This window comes from Balaenoptera ricei, chromosome 13 (genome assembly GCF_028023285.1).
Source record: "Balaenoptera ricei isolate mBalRic1 chromosome 13, mBalRic1.hap2, whole genome shotgun sequence".
NCBI lineage: Eukaryota > Metazoa > Chordata > Mammalia > Artiodactyla > Balaenopteridae > Balaenoptera > Balaenoptera ricei.
Window position 1 is genome coordinate 12,524,343 of NC_082651.1, and position 26,605 is coordinate 12,550,947.

Sequence of the window (26,605 nt, forward strand, 5' to 3'; positions counted from 1 at the left end):
AGCTACTATTTTACAGGTGAGGAAAGGGAGGCACAAAGAGATTACGCCCAAGGTTACATAGCTAGTAAGGAGCAGCAGTGGATATAAAACAAGGCAGTCTGGTTCCAGTCTATCGAGCTGCTTAACTACTAGAAAATACTGTAGTTAAATGATGTCAGGACTCACTGGTCAGGACCAGAATTCACGTCCCAATTCCCAGTATGATGCTTTTCCATTGTTTTATCTGCCTCTTTAGTTCATGTGTCAAACGTGAAGAGTCAAAAGCCTAAACGACGGTCGACTTTCTTTATATAATTCAGTTTCAGTATAATACTGTATTGGTGGTTCTTCAAAGGACCCACATTCCAGCTGACATAGTCATTTAATGTTTCTGGTAACCCTACACTACGTCTACTGGATGGGGTTAAAGACGGGGAGTCAGAATGATACTGCATTCTGTCACGAAGCAGCTGCTATTGTGGCAACGTTCTGGGATACCTAGTGAACACCAGGGCACCAGAAGAGAGTTCTGGTTTATCTCTAGTCCTACAGACTCTTAAGGCTCCCCATCATACACCCATTTTCACTTTTTTCTGTTTTCTTACTGAGTGAACTGTCATTTCTTCATCTTATGTCTTGAACACTTTTCGAGAAACTTCATTCCCTTAGTTCATTCATAAACACTTATATCTAAGCCAGGGGGGAAGAAACCTTAAAGCCCCATTCTTCACTACAATTTCCCTCCGTTCCCAAATCTGGCATTTTGAAAAATATCCAGAAAGAAGAAAGAGCTGAGAATCACAGTAAGTTAAGTCACAGTAAGGCAGAGTGGTATTCAGAGTAAAGTGTCAAAGGCTACTTGTCTCAAGAAGCAGAATTTGTAACTGAAGCATCTGCAGGCACAGACTCTGCTTACCCCCAAGCAAACCATGCCCAGAGCCAAGCCAGCAGCCAAAGAGTAAGACTCTCTGTCCGTGCAGTATTCCATTTCAGGACCAGGGGGTCGTCCTATAAAACAGAAAGTAACACAGTTCAAACTGGCCTCTTAAAATCCTAACTCGTAAAAGTTTTAGAGTTAACTTTCTAGTAAGTTGCATAAGAACTATATATTCAATATAACCCCACTCAGAAAGATCTGATGTTATCACAAATGGTGTCCACAACTATCAGTTTACCACAAAATAAACCCCAAACATGGTTCTTCTAATTTGCCAATTTGAAAGCAATCACTTTAAAATACTGTCAAACCTTGAGTTTTATAATAAAAAAAAAAAAAAATTACTAAAAAGGGGGAAAAATTTTTTAAAGGGGAGGGATGCTCAAAAAAGCTTCAATTTGTAATTCTTTCCTTTTGTTCTTATTTTGTTAGCTTCAAATCTATTCATTAGATGTGGTGAAAACATGTTCAAATACTGATAAGGAACAGGAAGGACACTTCCTTTAAGTTTTTAAGAATGCTAAATATTATGCATCCAGACATTTATTTTGAATCTATATAATACTGAGCCTTACTATGATAGAATTTCTCTGTATTGATGCTCTAAGTTTGACTGGATGCAAAATTCATACTTTAAAAAGTACCCCCTAATTCTAACTCCACCCCTTTTAGGGCAGCAAAATGTATTATATATAAAAGACCCCTTCCACCAAAAAAAAGTTCACATTCCTGGAATTTCATCCCCAGGAAAAAAATTTTTTTAAAAAGAAAGAAAAATTATAAACAAGTAATCAGTGTAATGTTTATTGCTTAATTAGCAAAGAATTAAAAACCACCTAAAAGTCCTGAAAATAAGACAATGACTAGGAAATTTATAGAAAACCAACTCAATGAGCTATTCCACAATATAAAATTAATTTTAAAAGCCATTTATGACAATGATATATGAAAAGGGCAGTACAAAAACAGTATGTACATTCTGACTGTAATTATACAAAAGAGCATATGCATATGAATCCAGATGAAATCTTCTGTATACAATATGAAAGAGGTGTACTATGGCTGTGAGATATGTATAATGTTGGCACCATTAGATATCATTATGATATAGCCAAAGAATGTTAATTACACCTTGCAGATGAACAGGCTTTAAAAGCCAATCCTGAGTATCTTCTGAATAAGTGTTTCTCAGACCAATCACTTATGCTATTACATATTTTGCTGACAGGAAAATTTTAGTTCTGTGAATAATTTATTTCATCACTGTAGTTGACTACATTGTTGACTCCAATTCTTCACTGCCCTACAGTGCCAGTTATATACACATCCACACTCCTGACAGAGTTTCCTCTGTACCTGAATGTGCGACTGGCTTTGAACTAGGATCCTGGCTGGCACAATGTAAGCAAAGGCCTGAAATGCACTTCCATTATTTGGTTCTCCCTCTTGCCCTTCTGTCATCACCATAAAAGAAGCCTGGGTCCCAGAATAAGGCATTTGGAGCAGAGTCTGAGCAGCAGACCCACAGATCTACAGCCTGAAGCAGAGATGCCTGGGCAAATTTTGTGGCTATCCTGAAATATATGTAGAAAGATCCTGAATAGGATAGAACAAGACATGCAAGTATGTATCTAAATTACTGAACGCACCAATAATGCTAATAGCATTTCCATTTCTCTGAAAAAGATGACAACACGTAAGACACGTTTCCAAAAGATGTAGACTTAGGAGAAAACATAAAAAATGCCTTTTATCATGAACATACCCACCAGCATATAGAGGAAAGCCGGAGTCAATCACTTCCATTCTGTTAGAAGTGTTGTTGTCCAACAGAATAAACATTGTGCTCTTAGGGATCAAAACAATCAACTCTGAATTTTAAGTGTACACCATTGCTAGACATTGCCTGGCAAAGACAGAGCAGGATAAGCAACATGCTCACATGTGCTTAAGACCTTAGGCTACCTTGTTAAATGGGACCGCTGGAGCTCAATAATGGGCTGGCCAAGAAGTATGCAGACCAATAACCTGCATAGTAACAGCAGCCTTGGAAAACATTACTTTGTAGTTGTTTTCTTTATTAGTATAGCTCATTCTATGCTCACAAAAGCTACTATTTTTTCCTTAACTTTTATAATCTTACTATTACTTTCATTTTTACTTTGGTTCCTGTGGAATGGTAAAAATACACTTACGAAACCACAGCACTATTAATGCCATACCTATTTCAGCCAACAAGACTTCTGCGGTATGCCTATGAGCTGTCCCTTGATAAACAAGGCCGATGCCAACCACTGCAGCCACTTGGACGTTGTGAGGAACATCAAGCTCTGTGGACGTTGGCGGCAGGAGAGCGGGAATGTGGATGCTAAGAAGCCGTGTAATCGACATATCCATGGTGCCTAGCTTAGCAGCAGAAACACCAAGGAGCAGTCCAATGCTTGTCATCTCATGACCCTAAGACAGAAAACAGAATGAGACTTAAGTCACTACCAAAACAAATATGTAGTTTTAAATAAAATACTGCCTGCCAGTACTGTGACAGGCACGGTGAGAAGCTCCGAGAATACACAAGCAAACTAAACAGGCAGGGTCCTTGTACTGATGAAGTTAGTGCCCTTGGGGAAGGGAAAGTGTTAAACTAAAAATATATATATTATTGAAAACTCATCAAATGAAAAAGTATAAAGATTATGAAAGAGTATTTTAACAGAGCCTACTTTAGATTAGAAGGGACTGGAGAATTATTTAGAATCTTTAAAAAGTAAAATTTACAATAGAATGAGTACAAATTAGCCAGGCAAAGTGGCAAGAAGGGAGGGCACTCAAATTTAGAAAGTGAGAGAGAATGATGACAGGTGATGGAAAAACATGTAAATGACGCTGAGATGATTTTTAAAAAACCCTCACATTGATATTCAATTGACTACAAGGGTGCCAAGACAATTCAATGGGAAAAGAAGTTTTTTCAAAAAATGATGCTGTGATAACTATACAGCCACTTGCAAAAGAATGAAATTGGACCCCTTCCTGACATCATACATAAAAATTAACTTCAAGTAAGATGTAACTAAAAGCAAAAAAAGAACTCTTAGAAGAAAACATAGGTGTAAATCTATGTAATAGATATAAATCCAAGTGATCTTGGGCTAGGCAGTAACTTCTTAGATATGACATCAAATGCACAGTAACTAAAGAAAAAGTAGATGAACTGGACTTCATCAAAATTTAAAACTTTTGTGCTTCAAAGACACCATCAGAAAGTCAAAAGACAACACAATGGCAGAAAATTTCTGCAAATCATGTATCTGTTAACGGACTGGTATTCAGATTACATAAGGAACTCTTACAACTCAACAACAAAGACAGCCAATTAGAAAATAATCAAAGGATGTGAATAGACATTTCTCCAAAGATGACATACAAATGACCAATGAGCACATGTAAAGATGTTCAATATCATTAGCCATCAGGGAAATAAATGCAAATCAAAATCACACTGAGATATTACTTCACACCTACTAGGATGACTATAATTAAAAAGACAGATAATAACAAGTGTTGGCAAGAGTGCAGAGAAATTGGAACCCTTATGTATTGCTGGTGGGATTACAAAATGGTGCAGCCACTCTGGAAAACAATTTGGTAGTTCTTCAAACTTTAAAACAAAGAGATACCATATGACACAGCAATTCCACTCCTAGGAATATACCCAAGAGAAATGAAAACATTCATCCACACAAAAATGTGTATATAAATGTTCATAGTAGCATTATTCATAATAGTCAAAAAGTAGTAATAACTCAAGTATCCATCAACTGATGAATGGAAAAATAAAATACGGTATATCCATACAATGAATATCTATTCAGCAATGAAAAGGAATGAAGTGCTAATACATGGTACAACATAGACAAACCTTGAAAACATTACAGTAAGCAAAAGAAGCCAGTCATAAAAGACCATATATTGTTTGGTTCCATTTATATGAAATGTCCATAGTAGGCAAATCCATAGAGACAGCAAGTAGATTAGCAGTTTGCCAGGGGCTGGAGGGAAAGGGGAACAGAGAGCGACTGCTACGAGGTAGGGGGTTCCTTCATGGGGTGATGAAGATGTTCTAAAATTAACAGTGGTAATGGATGCACAACTCCGTGAATATAATCAAAACCACTGAATTGTGTACTTCGTATGGGTGAACTTCTTTGGCATAGAAGTGGAAAAGTTTATGCCAAGAGAAAGAGTTTGGTCTGCCAAGGAGCTAATACAATCAGTCTCTATGGCTGGAGCATAGGGAGTAAGGAAAAGAGAAGCACAAAGTAAGGCTGGGCAAGTGAGTAGGATCACACAGGCTCCTAGAATGTACATTAAGAGCAATGGAAGATCACTGAACAGTTTGACCAGGGAAGGGATATATTCCGATTTACACTTTAGAAAGATTTCTCTGCCTGCTATGAGAAGAATGCACTTAGAGGTACAAGATTGAAGAAGAGCAAACAGAACAACTAGGAGCTGCTGTAATAGCCCAGGGGAGGCACAATGCCAGCAGCTGGCAGCACGAGTTCTCACCTTGGTCAGGTAGTCATGGATGTTGAGAGTAGCCAGCTTGGTAAGGTGCCCGTTCAGACCCAGGGCCATGAGGAAGCCAGCATACTCATTGGCTAACTCGGCGTGCTTGGGCTTATTGTAGACAATCCAGGCTGAGTCGATCTGGGAGGCAGGGGCTATCTTCAGGCCGGCAGCCACGCCGTTATGGAAGCTGGCCCAGCTGGTCATGTTGGGAGGCACATCGATGTTGCCACTGTTCAGGTCTACCGTTGTGTTCCGAGGGGGTGCCCGCCCTATTCAGGCAAACAAAATTTAAAACTGAGAGAACAAAAATTCAGAAACCAAAATTGTTACATTTAGATTCTCTGAGAACAGAGATCACTTTTCTACATTCAATACCCTTAACCCCATAATACCTGGAATGATGTTAGGTTACTACGCATACTTAAAGTTTTATACATGTGAGTCAAACTTGATGCAAGGTGGAAAAACCTTAACTGTATAAAATAATTCACTGTCCTTTCTGCTAAAATATATGGGACTATAATAAGATAACTGATACCAATTTAACTGTGTACAGATCTGATTAGGATACCCACTGCTTTGAAATCTTTCTTTCAAACAGCAGGAAGCTCACTGAAAAATAAAATGAAAATTAACATCACAAACTACATGAATAATAATTCCAACATGTGATTGACAACAATGATGTTAATTTCAAATGTGCCATCCCATCTTTTTCTCTGGACGTTACGGAAAAATGATATTTTTAAAAAAGACAAGGAGCTTTATAAATTTGCTCCATCTCTTATCTATACATCTCTCTATATGATATAGAAATCTAACTACAAGCTATTGGTAAAAATGCCAAACTGCATTCAAAGATACCTATATAAAAAACATTTTATACACTTGAGTTACCCAGTGAACCATAAAAGAGTATTCACTAAATTTAAATTTGTGGTCAACTTATTTAAGAACAGTATAAATCAAATGTTCATGATGCTATGTTCTCTTTGAATGCCTTTTCTTGAGTGTTTTGACTACACGGTGTACCTGCAAATACTGAATTATCTCTATATTTTTAATATTCTGTATTAGCTCAAGTCATGGATGAATATTTAAAATAAATATTCTAAATACAGTAAATCCCTTACATACGAACCTTCAAATTGCTAACTTTCAAAGATGCAAATGTGCGTTTGCGTGTCCAATCACGTAAGTTAGTTCACGCGTCTGGTGTACGCTGTCACATGTGTGCATCCTCTACAAGTGGTTGTGCTTCTGTGTACTTTACTGTACGGTACTGTGTAGAGTACAGTAGTACATTATCTTTATTTCAAGCCCAGGATGTCCAGAAGCAAGCATAAAAGCAGCGGTGATGTAGCTGGTACAGTGTAGCCAATTGTGTTAGTTGGGTACCTAGGCTAACTCTGTTGGACTTACGAACAAATTGGACTTATGAACGTGTTCTCGGAGCTGAACTCGTTCATATGTAGGGGACTTACTGTATTGCATAAAGTTATACAGTTTGCTAGAGGTTTGAAAATATGGTTTTAAAGGAGTTCTGAAAGTTATGTAAATTTTAATTAGATGCACAGTGTCTTGTTTGTAGTCTATATACACATACACACACATACACAGACACAAGCATAAAATAAAATATATTTGTATTTACCACTTGCTTTTTGTACCTAAGAGCTAACTCAAATGCTGGTCTGTGATAGCACCACACTGGTGACAAGTTCATGAGTTATACTTTTACTTTCTCAAAAAGGGCAGAGAGATTAATAATGAAAAAGCAAGTAAAATTTCTAAAACAACAATTCAACATATGCATAAGACATAATATTTATACACAAGAGAAAATAAAAGGCAAAGGGTAAAGCAAATTTTCTTCAATAAGAATAATTACATACAAAAGCACAACAGGCCAAACCAGTGTCAGTTAAGGAACTATTTCAAGTGAACATTTTTTTCCTAAATGAATTTATTATTAAAACAAGATCATCTTTTTTTTGGAGGGGGGGGTGCTGGTCTGGGAGGGCGTCCTACCAGAATGACTAAAAGAATAAAACTTTGCATCAATGTCATAAATACATTTTAAATCATGCAAATTTCAACGCATTCAGAAAAAAAATAGACAATGATTCATGCATTTACTTTTTTAACATCCACCCAAGCGTTACCGCCCAGATTTAATACATTTTAACATTTGCCAATTTTGCATGAGATTTTCTTTTTAACCCAAACCTTTTATATGAAAACACTCAGTTAAAAGACTAATAAAATGAACACCTATACACAGCACCCTCCATCAAGATTCACTAATTGTTCTGATTCTGCCATCGCTGTTTTATCTCTAAGAGAGAGAACAATTAAAATACTGAAGGTAACTCTGTTTGCTTGTCTGTCAGTGAGATTATGGCTCCAGAAAAGGTGTGATATAGGATACGGGAATGTGTTCTTCACTAGCCGATCTCATTTTCTGCATGCTGCTAAAAACACAAGCTCTTTACAAATCTCAGTGGGACCCTGGGTTTTTTAATTATGTAACAAAATATGGTGGAATGGTATTTGCATATACTATATCCTATACACTACTGTATGTATCATACATACGTTTTGTACGGGTCACATATACTATATACTTTAAGGGATTTTCAATAACAATTTCAACTGTATACAACTGTCACATTTAGTATACATTCAAATCAGATCAGGTGGACGTGCACTATAAAACCCATTATAATCAGTAACGCTGGGAAATAAGTACCCTTATATCTGGCAGAAGTAAAAACTCATGTAACCAACCAGAAAGGAAATTTGACAAAATGTTACATCAGTCTTAAAATCTTGCTGCCCTAGGAGTTCTATCTAAGCAATTATCCTAAATAAATAAGATAAATATAACCCAACAATACCTTTGTAATGGCAAAAAACAATAATTTCCAAAAATACCAGGTGGTTTATATAAACTATATTCCATTAAGCGAAATATTCTGGAGCAAATAAAAATGAAGTTGTTGATTAAAAATGTGTATAAAGTACATATACGTAATTGTACACATAAATATGCTAGATATAAAAGGATGCTCACTCACTATACAGTAAATTTTTTAAAACAATTTCTAAAACAGGTTTAAATTTTCTGATAAACAAATATAAAATTATAAAATGGAGAAATAAAATTGGGAAACAAATAAACCAAAGTGTTATTTAACACTAGTGAACTCTTAACAAGTTGGGACTACTATGAGTGACCATTTTTTCTTTTTGCTTAGTATATTTTCTTGTTTTTGTACAAGCATCATCTATTCATACTAAGACATAACAAGATATTTTAAGACTAAATATTTTTACATATTGACTTTAAGATTATTTAAAGTTCAATAATCTCACCATTCAATAGTATCTTTCTAAACCTCCCCAAGTGCCTTTTTATATCTTGAAATGGCCTCATTAAAAACAAAATTTAGTAATGGGCTATATTCTACTTCCCTCAATGTTTAATTTGATTTGCTATTTGAGCTTTGATAACCATTACAGTAGCTATTAACAATAATCACTACAGTAGCTATTAACAATATTTAAAATCACGGGGGATAGAGCATTTCTTTGGTTTTAACTACAATGATTCTAAAGAACTCCACTAAACATATACCCATTTTCCTTTCTCATTGAGCCCAGAATTTAACATACCAGTCAAATTCAACTTAGGGATAGGCAATGGCTCCGTTGGAACAGGATGGTATGAAAACAAGGTAAACATTCCCCGTCCTACTGGAAGAGCCATAGTTCGCTGACACAACTGGAGCAATCTATAATTAAAATTAAAACCAACATGTGAAAAAATTTTAAACAAAAAAAACTGGAATGTAATCTGTAGGCAAGTATTTCAAAAGCAGCAGTGCTGTGCAAGATGAAGCCACATCAAAGTAAATCCATACAAAGTCGTGAGTGAGTCATCTAAACACGGTTGTTCTCATTGTAATACTCTTACTCCCATCAGAAACTCTAAAGGGGAGACACATTTCTTTCTTCTGTTTCATATTTGCTTTGAATTAAAACCAGCTGTTCTATAAACCAAGCCAACTCTCCTTAAGTATTCAAAAAGTAAAACCTATAATTCTACTCTAAACGATGCTAACCCTCTCGGAGGAAAATATTGTATTTGTTGGGTTTCCTCATTGTGCTGTTATCAGTTTAGCTGGGATCCTCCTCTCATCCTTTTTGTGAATACAGCCCAAGTGCCACCTCCATGGCCTGCACACAAGGTAAAAAAAGGAAGTCCCTATTTTGGAGGTCAGTGGATTTCATGGTGTCTCCAGGGAACACAGAAGGAGTTTCATTTACTTGATGGTGAGGACTTATAGGACTAATAGTACTATATGTCAACTATGTTCAAGGTTAAAATGGCTTCTACAGGCTATACTTTGAAACTAATATACTACTTTTTAATTTGTTTCTACGTTAAAATAAATGGCATCAAACAGAAACTGTGGAAGTAGGGGCATTCATAACCAGGAAACACTTAACACAAGTTATATCTGAAGACACAGAAATATCCCTCCTCCTTCTGAGGCTAACTAGAGGCTGAAATTCTCTCTGCAGACAAAGTTATTCACAAGCACCCTCTCTCCCTAACTGTAAATATATATAGCTGCTTTTCTAGTTCATTGGTGAGGAAAATTTTGCTGTCCTAAGATTCTTTGGGAACACTGCCCCACATTAATTTAAAATCAGGCAAATTTAGAATCAGGCCAGCAGACTACATTCCATAACATGTTTAGCAGAAACATTATACATAATCCACAAAATTATAATAGTGAAAACAAAAACAGTATATCCCCCCCTTCCATTTAAGATGCCACTGATTTTAAGATGCAGCACTATTTCAGGAGGTACTAAAAAAGAAAAAACACTGCCATTTAAACCATAACACCTACAAACACCTACAGACTGAAAGACATAATCTGATTTCAGAAACAGTAAAAGGTACAAAAAAAAAAAATCAGCATCATAGAATCAATGAACTCTGATAATAATCGCTAGCTGCATTGAGCTTTACTATGTACCGGGCAGTGTTCTAAGCACCGTGTAGAAATGACCCACTTGATTCCCAGAGAAACTCTGTGAGGTGTGAATGCTACAGTCATGCCTATTCTTACAGTTGAACAAAATGAGGCAGTACTTAATTTTTTATTTAAATTTTTACTTAAATTACAGCAGTTAATGTTTTCCTTTACCTGTTCTCCTTTTCCTCAATGAACTCGTGGTCACTGAGTTCTGGGTACTGCACCACATTGACGCGGACAGGATGCGCACTCTGAAGAAGCCTTCGCACATCCTGCACCCTTAAGTCTTCACTCCATATTAGCGACATCACCTCCTGATTCATGTCATTCATGCCATCATCTTCCTCCTCAGTTTCTGTTCCTGAAGGAACATCTGATGAGAGCACCTGAGTAACAGACTAGGTTGTAAAACTAATTTAAAAACCAGCCAACACACACTTACTGAACATGAGGATACACAGGATGAGGTACCAAGTTTACATCAGTGCAGAGAAAAAATATATTCCAAAGCAGGGCTGGATTGGGTTCCCAATACATACTGGGACTCTAACCTAAAAATCTTTGTTTTTTTTAATTGATTAATTTTTATTTATTTATTTATTTATTTTTGGCTGTGTTGGGTCTTCGTTTCTGTGCGAGGGCTTTCTCTAGTTGCGGCAAGCGGGGGCCACTCTTCAGCGCGGTGCGCGGGCCTCTCACTATCACAGCCTCTCTTGTCGCGGAGCACAGGCTCCAGACGCACAGGCTCAGTAGTTGTGGCTCACGGGCCTAGTTGCTCCGCAGCATGTGGGATCTTCCCAGACCAGGGCTTGAACCCATGTCCCCTGCATTGGCAGGCAGATTCTCAACCACTGCGCCACCAGGGAAGCCCCAAAATCTTTTTTTTTTTTAAGTATAATTATATTGCCCACTTGGAAACATTCTTTACTGAGCCAAGGGGAAAGCTTTCAACTTACGACAACAGTCGGAAGGCTGATTCCATTGAAAGATATATTCTAAATAAATTGTAAAAATCTAACTATATCCTAAATATTCCGAAAAGGACACAAATTACTGCAAACAGAATATTAACCCCACGCACTAAAGAACCAACACCAATTTAAATACTGTCTTTAGTTAATAGAAGCAGAAGAAAACAACCTGGAAGGATATAAACCAAGGGCTGGAGGAGGTCAGACAACACTTTCTCACTTCCGTACTTTAAATAGAATAAATCATGGTTGGTTTTCACTTTTTTTTTTCCTAAGTATGTTCCAACTATATTTCTTAAAAGAAAGGGATTAAATGAAGCAAAACAAGTGAGGAGAGTTAATTCCTTGCTTATCATTCTGTCCTCATAAGCTCAGCATGTACTTTACTGTGAGCCTTCCCAGTCCAAATAATTCAGTCAGACTTTAAGATAGATGTTAATAGCAGAAATCTCATTTTCTCTCAGAGTTTCAACTCCTTTCACAAAAGATTAACTCCTAGGTGAAATGCTGAAGTTTTGCAACATTTAATGTGGAAGCGACATTAGCCTGAAAAAAGAATAAAGGTAGATATGACTAGATAATCAGTCTGACTTTAGTTGATAAAAATTTATTATAATTCCTATGAAATACCTAATTTTAAAAGAAACTACATTCTAATAGGTGAGTTAGCAGTAAGATATAGACCCAAATAGCTGATAAATTTGAGACGAGTTATAAAATGTAACCTCAAATAACTGAACAAATTGAATTTAGCCAGAATTACTTAAAATGACTTATAAATATAGATGAATAATTATCAATACCATTTGGCTTTAGTGCTAATGATGTTCTCATTCACAGTAAGAAAAGAGGTCTAAATGCTAAAGACTTATCTTGGTCAAGGTAAAGATAACCATATTATTAGCAAAAAAAATTTGGTTTTCTGTTTAAAACAAGACAAATGCTAATTCAACTAAGAGTTGTTATTTCAGTGCAGATTAAAAGACAGATGTGCTGGTACAACCCTGCTGGAGATGGGATCCCCCATGGAAACTGCTTCTGTCACAGATTCATTATAAAACTCTGATGTTGGGAATAAATTTTGGTAACAGTCCCTGAAGAAGCGTTAATAGCCTAAGATCTAATGTGGATTATGAACAGTTACAGTGTATTGATTATTATGTGTTGGTTCAAAGGTTAATAAGAGATGAGCCAAATCTGCACTGTTTTCTCAGAGACATAAAGGACCAAAGTCACCAGGGGTGGAATAACCATCCCTGAATCCTCCTTGATCCTTAGAGTAAATGCAGTGCTACCATTTTTTTTTTTTAAGTTAACTGGAGTTCTAGAAGAAGTTTTAAAAGTTCCATTTTTAAGTTTTAAAAGAGGCTGATTTTTTTAAAAAAGGAGGATAACGATATATTTCACTTTCTATTTGTAGGGTCTTAGAACCCATTCTTAAAAAAACAGATTTGAACATTGATGGAGGGCACTGTTTGAGGAGGGATAACATTAAGACAGCTTCTAAACAACTTTAGTGCCCCCCTGCAAAAAAATCTTTTTCCCGGGGCTTCAGTTTTATGTGATTAAAGATATATTTACACCTATGTAAAAGGTTAAATTTAAGAAATGTAACACATCAAAAAGGTATGAAGGAGAAAATAGTTATAATTTATTCAAATTCAGGACATTATGTGCTCTCCCTATTTCCACATAATAATTACAAAGTAGTTAATTACTAACATGGGACAAGTAGGGAATCAGTCATGGTAGTGGCTCTACTGACTCGGCACTTGTCCCGACTCAAGGCACAGAAAGGTCCAGGCAAAACAGAGCACTCACAAAATCTGTTCCCATGTTCGATTTACAATTAATAAGATTTGTCCAATTTTAAACCGTATCTAGCATCTAATATAAAAGATAATCTGATATATACACTTGCAAAAAGACTTCAAGGAAAATGGAGAACATTTCTACTCTGATTTTATTGAGGCTAAATCTGAATATGGACTTTCCATACTGATACTCACAGATTTCCCTTTGGGCAAGTTTCCTTCACAGGCCTGCTTGGAAAGATCCTGACGCCCAATCAAGAGGCAAACAGCTTCTGGCCAGTCTGAAGCGGGCTGCTCCCGACAGTGATAAATCGCATCTCTGATGGGAAGAGCAACTCCAAAGGGAAGAGTTTCCAAGTCTCTTAAAGCGAAACCTTGTGGTGAAAGCGAGGGAGAAAATTTTTCACTTAGACTTACCACTGTCCCAATTATTCTCTGAGTGAAGTTAGTAAACTCTATCCTAACAAATAAGCAAGAAACTGATTTTATTCATCTTACTACCAGACCAGTGTCTTGACCTCAGGGATTAGTATAAAAGTTTTGTTTTAAACAAAAAATTCCTAAAAACTTTAAGAAAAAGACAAACAATCCAATAGGAAAAACACAAAGGACAAAAAGACATTTCCCTGAGAGGAAACACAAATGGTCGATAAACATATGAAAAGATGCTCTACCCAATGAGTGATCAGGGAAATGCAAATGAAAACCACTAGAAAATAAAATTTCACACTCATTTGACAGACACATATTAAAGTCAATCGATACCAAGCGTTGGTAACCATGTAGAGCAACAGTAATTCTCTTCCACAGCCAGTGGTGGTGTATACGGGTCCAACCACTTTGGAAAACATTCAGCCTGTAGAGTTAGGTCCACCCCCATCAACAGACATACAGAAAGTTGTGCACATGGCACCAGGACATAAGCATTAAAATATTCATTAGTAATGTTTCATTATGGCAAAAAAGGGAAGGGAGGAAAGAGCCCAATTGCTACCATCAATAGAATGGATAAATAAGTTGTGATATAGTCAAGCAGTAGATCATACAGCAGTGAAAATGAATGATCTTCTGCTACATGAGTCAACATGGATGAATCTTTAAATAATAATATTGAGTGAAGAAAATAAGATAGTAAAAAAACATGTTTATATTTATATCTATTTACATAAAGTTAAAAAACATACAACACTAAGCGATATATGAAGTGATAAAACTCAAAAAAAATTGATAGAAGGTAATACAAAATTTAGGCAGGGTACTGTACAGGTACTTTACCTCTAGCGATGGGTGTATGAAAAAAGGATGTCATGCAGGAGCAGAGCCACAGGGCTTTCTACCACACTGGCCACGTTTTATTTCTAATGGTGGGTCACCAGGACATCAACGTTCATTTTATTATTATTCTCTAAATACATTTTATACACTCTCGTATGTATACCGTATTTCATTTAAAAAAAACTTCAAATCCTCAGGTTAATTAATTTCTTCTGTAATAATTTTCTAAATTTTATAATATTATACATTATTTATTAATATAGAAAGTTGATTAATTATTGAGGTAAAAATGTTACCTTATTTGAGAATAACACTTTTATTAAATACTATGTAATATACAAATGAATAGAACTCATATTTTTCAGCATAAGTATCTCATCTGTAATACTATATGACAATTATTGGAATTGTCAAGGAAGCATGCAAAAAAGAACAGTGGAAAACTAAGTCATTTAGAACATTCTTTAAATAAGAATTCAGAAACATCCTGTAATATTCATTAAAGCATTACTTTCTAACATACTACTCTATAACATTCTCATTTTTTACATTTTCATATCAGTAATTTTTTAAAAAATTTTAGTTCATTTTTATAGGAAATTTTAGTATTTTACTCAGCTTAAAACCTAAAGGCACAGGCTTAGGAAGAGAGAATAAACTCTTTTCCTTCCTTTCCCTTGTCCCAGGTGAATCTGCCTCTTGGTGCATAAAATCCCTGGCCTGTATCATTCAAAAGCATACCCTGAAATATTTACACATTACTTTTAGATTTGCCAGAAATACTCATTTCTGATAGCCCAGATATTAGTATAGGGAAGCTGTGAGACTGTCAGGGAAAGGAAGGGTGGCTTGACGGGCCATGATCTCGATCCTGTGGGATCCTTCTGTAGAGCGAGAGGCCCTCCCTTCTCACGCCTTCCAGCTCTAGTGAGCTCTGAGGACGCCGGGCCTACTTAGGAAGGAGAGTCCAGGGAAAGGATTTCAAAGACACGTGAAAAGTAACAAAGACCACCTTACCTACATTAGTCATCCAGACGACTAATCTCTCAGCTAGACTAGAAACTGATGTAGAATGCCTGAAACTAAACCTATAAAAGAACAAACATGAAGTTATTAAACATGAAGTTATTAAACAGACTGTGTAAAAGCACAATCTGAATAAAAGTCACCTGTTCTCCTCTTGTTCTGCTTGTGACTTCTGTGGGGCTAAAACAAAACGAAACTTTATTTTGATAGTTATCCTGGTAAAGAAAACACATAACATGTAGAAAACATTTGCAAATAAAAATTCATTAATAAACAACTGCTAAAAAATAATAAGCAGTACTCTGGCAGGCTGGAAAGTATAATCATTTCCCTGGGGCTAAAACAGTCCTTTTTAGGCACACTGAAAATGTAAAATTTGTTAGATTTTAAGCAAACTTGGTCTCTAAAAGCCAGATGTGGACTCCAGACTAAAACGGTGCAATTATGTCACCTCTAAAATGAAGCAAGACATGGCCTCTAAAGTACACTTAGAAGATTTTTAATTTTTTTTATTTCAACTCTGATATCAACATCTATAAAAATTTGTTTGGGGAAGCTTAACATTAGACTGACTTACCTATACTTATTCTGGATAAATACTGTGAGGATTCATCAGAAACAGAACTTTCATCACCAAGTATGTAGAGTGCAATACTCTGCATAAGGAGAAAGTTAACATTATTTTTTAAACTATCGGGGCATAATTACATATAGGAAAATTCACCCACTTGAAATGTACAGCTCTGTGTTTTGACAAATGTTATACAATCGTATAACCACTACCACAGTCATGATACAGAATGCCTGCATCACACCAAAAAGTTCCCTGGTGCCCCTTGGAGTCAATCCACTCCCTCCCCTACACCGAGCAGTGGAAACAACGCATCTTTTTTCTCTCCCTAAATTCTGCCTACTCTACAATGTCATGCAAATGGAGTCATAGAACATGTAGTCTTTGCCCTACTTCTTTAACTCAGCACTCTTTTGAGATTCATCCACGTTACTGCATGTATCAGTAGTTTGTTTCTTTTTACTGCTGACGAGTATTCCATCATACAGATTCACCAACCTTTGTTTATCTACTTATACACTGATTGACATTTGGGTCATTTTTGGTGAGGTACACCCTAACTCTCTAACCCTCTAGGCCTAACTCTTCTTTGCTTCAGCCTTCAAAGTTCTCGTTTGAATACTTGCTACTACCACTAAGATCTACCCTGCAGCTTTTTTTTTTTTTTTCTGAAACAAAGTAGCAGCATGATCTTATTAAAATTTCAGCACAATGCTGGAGGATCTTCAAGTCCTACATTCTAAACCAATACAAGCACTGCAAATGATATATTCCTAAAGCTAGCTGACATCATATCTAACAAAGATATAATATGAATATCTACAAATTGACTACTGTTATTTAAGTTGGAGGCTGAACAACTCTGGCTTATCCATATTTCTCTAACTCCTTTTTGGGTAGATATAACACTGAGTCTAACCCATTTCAGCAGAGTTGGACAGGACCAATATATTTGGTGATTTCACCTGAATGTTTCCACACAAGCAGCAAGGAATGAAAAAGTTCTGGAATTAAGCTGCTCTTAATACACTGTGAATGTATTTAACGCCACTGAATTGTACACTTAAAAATAGTTAAAATAATAAATATTATGTATATTTTATCAGCATTTTTTTAAAAAAAAGCAGAATTACCATTCTGCGTATCAATTTCAGAGCCACAGGGGGTTCTGAAGCCTTTCTCAACATGAAGCAAAACAGAATGCAGAGTAAAGGAAAAGATGGGTGGGGAGCAAGGACATTCATATACTCCAGTGACATTTGGGAGAGGAGACAAAAGATCTGGTTCTCCTCTAAGGCTGGGAAGACTCCATCTCCAGAAAGGTCCACAAAAGACCTGTAGGCAGGCTACTCCAGTAGGGGGACCAAGAGAAAGGACTGTGAAGGAACTCACCTTTGCCAACACCCTCTGGTTCTATTTGAAGGTCTGATCTTGGATTAACTATGTATTAACAAAATGAATTAATTTTTAAAAATAAAAATTATTTTATTTTTAAAAATTCAAGTAGGATTTTTTGTAGCTATGGACAAGCTGATTATAAAGTTTAAATGAAAAGGCAAAGGAATTTAAATAGCTAAAACAATTTTGAAAAAGAAAAGTAATGGAAGGAAAAGTCATACTAACCAATTTTAAGACTTACTATAAAGCTACAGTAATCAAGAGTGTGTAGACCACAACATAGATCAATGGACCAGAATAAAAAGTCTAGAAACAGACCCACAAGAATGTGGTCAACTGATTTGTAACAAAAGTGCAAAAGAGAAAGAATAGTGCTTTCAACAAATGCTGTTAAAAGAACTGACCATCCAAATGGAATAAAAATCTCAACGTAAACCTCACATCTTATAAAAATTAACAAAATGGATCATAGATCTAAATGTAAAACATAAAACTGTAAAACTTCTAGAAGAAAACTGGAGAAAATCCTTGTGACCTAAACAATGAATTTATAGACATGACACCAAAAGCACGATCCATAAAAGAAAAAACTGGATAAACTGGCTTCATCAAAATTAAACATTTTTGCTTCACAAAGGAAACATTAAGAGAACAACGGAACATGACAAACTACAGGAGAGAATACTTGAAATCCATATATCTGACAAAACCTCATATCTAGGAATACTCAAAATATCACTAGCCATTAAGAAAATGCAAATTAAAACCACAATGAGATATCACTACACATCTATCAGAATGACAAAAATTACAAATCATGACAATACCAAACACTGAGCAGGATACAGGGAAATTAGAACTCTCACACATTGATGGTGGAAATGTAAAATGGTACATATACTCTGAAAAACAGTTTACAGTTTCCTAAATATAAATATATTAATCTTAAATATATACCTACTATATGGCCATCAATCACACCTCTGGGTACCTACCCTAGAGAAATGAAAACTTTTGTTCATACAAAAAACCTGGACATGAATGTTTACAGCAATTGTATTCATAATTGCTAACAACTAGAGTCAACCCAAATATCTTCAATGGATGAATGGATAAACCAATGTGATATATCCACACAATGTATAGCTGGCACTCAGCAATTAAGTGCAACGAACTGCTGATACAGCAACACTTGGATGAATCTCAAAAGCATGAGGGAATTTTCTGAGGGGGGTGATGGAACTGTTCTGAATCCTAATTATGGTGGTGATTACATGAACTCTACATTTGTTGAAATCCTCAGAGCTATACACAAAATGAAAAAAAAAAGTTAATTTAACTGTATGATAATTTAAAAAATTATACTCAAAGAGAAAAAGAAAAAAAACAAACAAGTTCAGCAACACTTTGAATACATACCAAGACTACAAGTCTGCTTCTTTCACAGATGACGGGGAGGTAAGGATAGGGTGGCATTCCTTCACCCTTCAGACAAGAACTCACCCACTGATAAATACTTGGTGGCTCAGAAGTAAAAAATGATGGATGATGCATAAATCCTGTTTGTCCTTTAAAATCAGATAAATTTTATAAAGATACATTAATACAATACTATTTTATTCTAAAGGAAAAATAATCAACAATACCTATCATTTGAAAACAATCAGAATAACCTTTTTCCATAGTCTCCAAAATGCTTCATGTTTTCTGCCACAGTAAGTAACTGACCATATTATAATATGTGGAATTTAATTGACTAATATTTTATCCAATCTTGGAAGGAAATGTAGAAAATCCTTGTGTTCAAGGCATATAAAGAATCTAACCAAAAATTTCTGCCCTAACCCTAAAGATGAGAAAACAGACAAGACACCCAGGATTGTGCTCTGTTTTAACAACTGGGCCCCAATCCTGAGTCGCTTTAACTCAGGGTCTAAGACAGTACGGTGGTTATGGAAATGTTCTGTATCTGTACTGTCCAATATGGCAACCACTAGCCCCATGTGGCTACTGAGCACTTGAAACGTGGCCGGTGCAACTGAGGAACTGCATTTGTAACATAATTAACTTAAATAGCACATGGCAGGTGGCTACTAATTGGGCAGCGCAGGGCAGCAAAGCACCCTTGGCACCGGAAGCTCGAAGCTTTTGCAGGGCAGAAACTTAGGGACGAGTAACATTTTCCCCCTACACTGAAGAAATTATGGCTTACTACAAGTCAGAGATCAAACACTACAAACTAAAATCTGCCTAGTGGAAAGACACTGCCCCTGATTTAGAGGCTAATGGTAAGAAATATATCCTCTGCTATTCACCAAGAAAAATACAAGCAAATGTCACTACATTGTTCAGAAAACCTTGAACAGCACACTTACCTTGATCAATTGTACACACTTGTCCAGTAGTTCTGACAAGTGTTGGGTAATCTCTATAGTAATGATCTACATAAGCCTCCAATTTTAAGTCCCTAAAACAATAAGAACATATAAAAAAGAAATAACAAGGAAGGTATTATAGCATTTTCCTCCCAAGAGTTAGAAGGACTCATCAGTTGAACTTTTCAATTAAAAAAATTTACTTATGAGAAAGAAGACAACCAGATCTAGAGCCTCTGTATTCTATTTCTGGACTTTAAAGTGCCCAGAATGACAAATGGAACCCAAACTCCTTTTGCTAGATCAATTTTGTGGATAAAACTACTGTGAAAACACTGTGGTCCATTTTCTCCTGTTTTAATTTATTAGCTGTGTGATCGTCAGCAAGTCAACTCTATGAATCTCAGTATTTTTTCTTCTAGAAAATGGAGAAACACCAGTTAACTCACTCTCAAGTTTTTAAGATTAAATAAGATAATATGTGTGAGAAATACTTTACAAAATGTAAAACATTTTACAAATGTTACCTGTTTCAGAGAGCCATGATTAGGGTTTGAAAATCATTTCATTACAAAAGTATTTTCATCATAGTAATGATTTGTCATTAAGAGAAACTGACCATCAATTAAAACTGCCATGTCTCAGAAAAGAATTTCAGTATCTCAAGGAAGATAACAGAAATTAGAAAACATACTACAACCTTAAGGCAGAGGTTGGCATTTTGATTCAAAGTTAACTTTCTTTATCACCAAGGGTCACAAAGGCTCAAATAACACCTAAGTATGACCTTCCCAGTTCAGTGCCAAACACAAGGTGCTAGAAAGGCTTTTAAAAATATTATCAGAACAATCTTATTATGGATCCACTACGAGAGCCTGAAAGACGGGGAAGACCACAGACTGAGACAACAAAAGAACAGCAAAGACAGCCCACAACTAGCAGACGACACCTGTTCTTAGAAACAAACTTGAGCAAGTTTCCTCATCGCTGAAACAGGGATTGTAATACCTACTTTGACAATTCCTACATGTAAATTACGATTTTGTTCGCTGTAAACACTATCTGAACATAGGCATTACTACGAAAACAGCAGGTGTCATTACAGACCTTTCACCACAGTCATCGTGTCAAAATGAAAGCTGAGCAGGTCATCCTCACCGTGTAACACACTCTGGTGTCTTCCCCCTCATCTTAGGACAAAGACCAGCAACCCCAGCATGACCCACAGGCCCTTACATAGTGGATACCTCCAAACAATTCTGTGGTTTATAGAAAATGCTGTGGTTTGTTGAGACGGTAGATTTCAGAAATTTATTCACAAGCTTCCTATATGATATTCATGGCTAAGATCAAGTCAGCTAACGACCTCTTGAAGTTTCTAATCTACAAACAACATTTACCTTGCCAACTGAACGAGAAGTTCAACAAGTGAACGAATTCCTTCTCCCATTAGAGTGTTCAACTTAAGCTCCTCATAGACCAGGTGAAGAACAAAAAAAATTGCAGGTATGTGAGTGAAAAGAAGTGTAGAAGAGTCCAAACTGAGATTCTGTGACAAATCCTCATCCTTCATCTGTGAAACTTCCAAAGGACTCAAACATAAAGATCTATTCAAAAGATGAGACTCAACATTCTGGTGGTAGTCTGAATTTAGTAAATATTCCCAGTCCTGAGAAGAATAAAAAGGATATTAACTTTTTAAATAATCCCTCCTTGTAATGTCATTATTAAAAAAGAAAATCAAATTCACTTAAAACAATTCAAGTTCCATTTTCACATTAAGTTGTTAATAATATGAAAAATCACAATGCTGAAAAATTAGAACCAACACTTAAAATAGTGAAGCAGTTTCCAGGTGCCAGCAGTAAATATTAAGACAAGCCACCTTTAAAAACCACTTGAAAAAATGTAGTCACACCCTTTTAGGGAAGAGACTTTGGAAGAAAAATCCTACTACCTAGGTAGAGATTGAGAGAGAAAAATTTAAGATTATCTTAGGCAATGTCTTATGAGCCAAAAGTAAAGAAGGAAAGGTGGGAAGTGTAGACAGGCAGGTATAAGGACCACTACATTGATTTGGGTTTTAGTAAGAGGAGACGTCTACTTGTAACCAGCTGGTATATGTATCTTTCAATGTTTATAAGATGACGACGCTAGTAATGTGCCTAATAGTCAACTGAATTTTATATTCAAACTGTGCTACACTTTACAAGTATTAAGTGTGTTTTAGTTTCTACTTGTGATTTATTGTATTGTGTTGAGACAATGTGGTCTATGGTTTTGTCACAACTTGGAATTTACTGGTGCTTTTGTCAGGCTTAATACAGTGTGTTATTCTAACTTAAAAACTCTTGGAACAGATATAGAACCAACCATAAAAGTAAAAAATTTATAAGTTAGACAACCAAAATAAAAAATTCTGCTCACCAAAAGACACTGTTAAGCCACATACTGGGAGAAAATATTCCAAAAATACACATATGACAAAGAATGTCATATCTAAAATATATAAAGAACTTCTACAGCTTAATAAATATTTTTTTAAATCCAATTTAAAAATACGTAAAACACCTGAACAGAAACTTCACACAAACATATGTAAGTAGCTAATAAGCATATGAAACAGTGTCTAACATCATTAGTCATTAGGGAAAGGCAAATTAAAACCTCTTAGAGAAACTGCTTTCCACACATCCAAATGGTTAAAAGGAAAAAGACTAACAGCAAATACTGGCCAACTCATATATTACTCGTCAGTGTTAACATGGTATAACCAGTCTGAGAACCAGCAATGACCCAACAAGTTCACTGCTAGGTATTTAGCCAAGAGAAATGAAAATATGTGTCCACAAAGACTTATTACTGAACGCTGGCAGCAGCTTTACACGTAACAGTCAAATAACGGAAATGGGCTAGATATCCATCAGCGGAAGAATGAATAAACAAACTATGGTATATTCATACTACCCACCAATAAAAAGGCACAAACTACTGATATCTGCAACAACATGGATGAATCTCAAAAGCATTATGCTGAATGAAAGAAACCTTACGCCAAAGATTACATACTATATTCCTTCATTTATATGAAGTTCTAGAGCTGGCAAAGCTAACATATGACAGAATTCAAATCAGTGGACGCTTTGAGAAGAAAAAAATGATTTAAAATGGCACAAGAGAGCTTTATGGAATGATGGAAATGTTTTGTTCTTCAGAGGAGTGTGGGTTACACGAGTGTGCAGTTGTCAAAATTGATCAAACTGCATATTTAAGATCTGAGCATTTCATTTATGTAAATTAAACCTCAGTTTTAAAAGAATGTTTTGAAACAACAAGAATACACCCATGGAATCTGATACGTTTGAAAACCTAAATTAAAGAAACACTGCCTGAAAAGGCAAATGCTGTCACTTTAGGTGATCAATTGGCAGTAAAACATCTATAAACCCAAATTTAAATCACACAGCATTATGTATGTTTAGTAATTTTTAGATGATCATTAAAGACAAAAGTGAATAAATAGCCACAGAAAATGTAACAGGTCTTGCCCTTCAAAATAGCTGTCATTCAGTATTAAAATAAGTAAAAGGTGTTAGAAATACACGCAAATCAACAGGAACACTACAAATGTGGGGGACCAGTATAATACTCACAGATTAATTTTTATTAGCAAGAAAAAACAATGCTTACATCATCAGATCCCGTCTCAGAAGGTCTTGCTTTTTTGGGTGCAATGACTGGGGAAAGTGATCCTTCAAAGTCAAACTGGAAGATAAACCCAAAAGAGAAGACAAAATCATGTAAATTTATCACTGACAACTGATCAACTTAAATGATTCTGAAATCAGTTCTACCAATTATGGAAACTGAGGAATATCACCAAAACTCATTTTCTCATCTGGAAAAACATGGTATGAAAACCTTTCTTCTAGGGTCATTGTGAAGATTAAATGAAATCATCTATGTAAAGCACCTAGTCCAGTGCCTGGGCTCACAGGTACTGCAACGGTAGCTTCCTTTCCTCCCCTACTTCTCTGATGACACAGATCTTCACTCCACTGGTAGAAAGAACAAGGACCATTAGCTATACCCAAAACACGCCAAGTCTCAAAGAATCAACCCAGTGTTAGCCAAATGTCAGAACTTAGCAGACATTTATTTAGAGTCTGTCTACAGTGACAGTCTAACAATTCTATGGCAGAGAGGGGTAGCTACTCTCCAAAATCTGTGTTCTCCTCTTTCTCCTGGACCCACAGCCAGGCTACGTACCCCTGCCCACTCACAGTCAGGTGTGGCCCTCTGACAGTGTGATTATGAATGAAAGTAGATGTCACCACTGCCAGGCCCAGTTCATGAAAACCTCCCATTCATGCTCCCCTAGGCTCTTTCCCTTGTATCTAGCGTCAACTCTAAGGCTACCTTTGAAGCCTCACATTGAAGAAGACAGATGCTCCATCAGCCTGGGTCCCTAATAACCTGCTAAATACTGTTATATGAACAAGATACACATTTTTATTGTGTGTGAGCCATTATATCTTTTGAGAGCTTTCTGTTATAATAGTTAGCCTATCCTAATGCAGTTACATAAAAGCAATTTTCTAAAAGTTCAGTCTTATTCAATTCCCTCTGGCATAACCTTTGCCACCTGCTACTTTACACAGACACTGAACTACCAACTAATCAACCATAACCCTATAAATAGCAATAGCTATTTTCCTACGCTATAAAAACTTACATATTTATCAATTAATCTCATTCATCTGAAAGTTGATTTCTATATAAAAACTAAACATAGATAGCAATAATTTTTAAAACTGAATGTTTAAATATAAAACCGCATAAAGTACTTTTTTAAACTGAATAAAGTAATTTTTAAAACTGATCAAGAGAACAGGTTTTCTTGTGAAGCATTTAAATAAAACACAGCCCAACTTACACACAATATTATCAAAAAACAAAAATAACAAGAGCAAAATCAAAGCAACAGATGAAATGATAGCTATCTTACCTAAAACTTCAACCAAATATAGCGTACGTGTGTGCACACGCACACACACACACATACTCTAAGTCCCACAGTCAGAAAGAATGTCCCAGCTATGGTTATCAGATTCATTAAGACCTGGAGTTATGGGAAAGGACAGTGGAGATTGTCTGATACAGATACCTCTTTGTGACATATATGGCTCTGTCTTATTTTCATTATTTTAATATGTCACAGGTTAGCCAATCCTGTTATATAATTCTGTGGATCCCTGACCTTGATCTATCATAACCTGGATATAAAATATTCATTTATCTGCCTTCCCCTAGGACAGTCAATTCCATGAGAGGAACTATCTGTCTTCCCTAATGCGTATCTGAAAAGCCTGGCTTCATGCCTGGCCTACATCAGGGACTCAATATCTATCTAATGAAAATATGAGTATCCCAAAGGACAGAACAGTTAACCCTAGATGCAACCACTCACAGAATGTAAGAACCAGAAAGAAACATCTGGCCCAGTCCTCTCATTTAACTAATTAGTAAATTAAGGAAGGCCCAAAGAAATGCCAAAATCACAGAGCTAGTCATTGGCAGAAATTCGGTACTCTACCCTCCACCCTATCACTTAAATGAAAATAAAAAAGAGATATATCTGGACAAAGCAAAATAAAAACCATTTGCCACTGAGGACCATTTCATCCTGAGCTTTGACAGTGAGGACAAAAGACAGCAGGGTTTAACTATGCAGTCCTACAAATAAACGTCAGAGCTGATTTCCTCGTTCCTTCCTTTAGGGCTATCATGCAATAAGTAAATCAAAGAATCATGTTCCTCTTTACAAAAGAAAAAAACTGTGGGTGCTCAGTCCTAACCACAACGTGGAAACACGAGGGGGCACTGGCTCTCTGCTAGAGAATGGGGCCCAGTGATCTGTATTCCTCAACAAGTTCCACAGGACAGTAACATACAAAAACTACAAGAAGCTGAAGTGGATGGACTTATTCATATTGTAGAAATCCTTGGTTTCTATAATGCACAATTTTTTCATATTTAATAAAAAATGGAAAAATCTGGAATGTAGTAGCATTCATGCAATTGTTTGGAATAAGAAAATTGTCCCTATTTTCCCAGGAAAATTTTTCCCAAGGAAATTGCAGAGGGCGATTCTTTCATATGATGCAACAGACACAAAATGTTAAAAATAATACTTCATTCAGGTGGAAAAGGGCATTCATTCAACAAATGTTCACTAAGCACCCATCTATGCCAGGCACTACTGTAGGTCCTAGAGATAGAGTAGTGAACAAAACCAAACAAAAATCCCTGCCCACACAGAATTTACCTTCCTGTGGGAGGAGAAGAGACACACAAACAAAATAAATAAAATATACAGCATATTACATTTAATTAGTGCTAAGAGAAAAAAAAGGTAAAGGGGATAATAAGGGGGGCATGGAGCGTAGGTACAATTCTACACAGAATGGACAGGGCAGGTTGCACTGAGGTGACATCTGGAAAAGGCCTCAGCTTGTCTTGTCTGAGGGAAGTCATTTTCTCCAGGGGTAACAGCAAGTGCAAAGACCCTGAGGCAGGAACATGCTTGGTGTGTTCAGGGGAAACAATGGAAACCAGTGTGGTGGGGACAAT

At 36.1% G+C, this 26,605-nt stretch overlaps 1 protein-coding gene across 4 annotated transcripts in view; it reads right to left on the minus strand.

Annotated features, from left to right (window-relative positions):
- The window catches only part of ANAPC1 (anaphase promoting complex subunit 1), a 102,130-nt gene that overhangs the window by 39,523 nt on the left and 36,002 nt on the right, over positions 1–26,605 (minus strand). For 3 of the 4 annotated variants that reach the window (XM_059942432.1, XM_059942431.1, XM_059942429.1), the window contains exons 18-30: positions 23,663–23,737; positions 21,373–21,641; positions 19,973–20,064; positions 19,017–19,165; positions 16,206–16,284; positions 15,772–15,808; positions 15,620–15,690; positions 13,523–13,701; positions 10,714–10,940; positions 9,167–9,285; positions 5,486–5,757; positions 3,139–3,373; positions 896–987 (exon numbers count right to left, since the gene is read on the minus strand). In XM_059942432.1, the coding sequence (XP_059798415.1) occupies positions 896–987; positions 3,139–3,373; positions 5,486–5,757; positions 9,167–9,285; positions 10,714–10,940; positions 13,523–13,701; positions 15,620–15,690; positions 15,772–15,808; positions 16,206–16,284; positions 19,017–19,165; positions 19,973–20,064; positions 21,373–21,641; positions 23,663–23,737 (1,896 nt within the window). The remainder of the gene's footprint in view (positions 1–895; positions 988–3,138; positions 3,374–5,485; positions 5,758–9,166; positions 9,286–10,713; positions 10,941–13,522; positions 13,702–15,619; positions 15,691–15,771; positions 15,809–16,205; positions 16,285–19,016; positions 19,166–19,972; positions 20,065–21,372; positions 21,642–23,662; positions 23,738–26,605) is intronic. The other variant, XM_059942433.1, reaches the window with a different exon arrangement.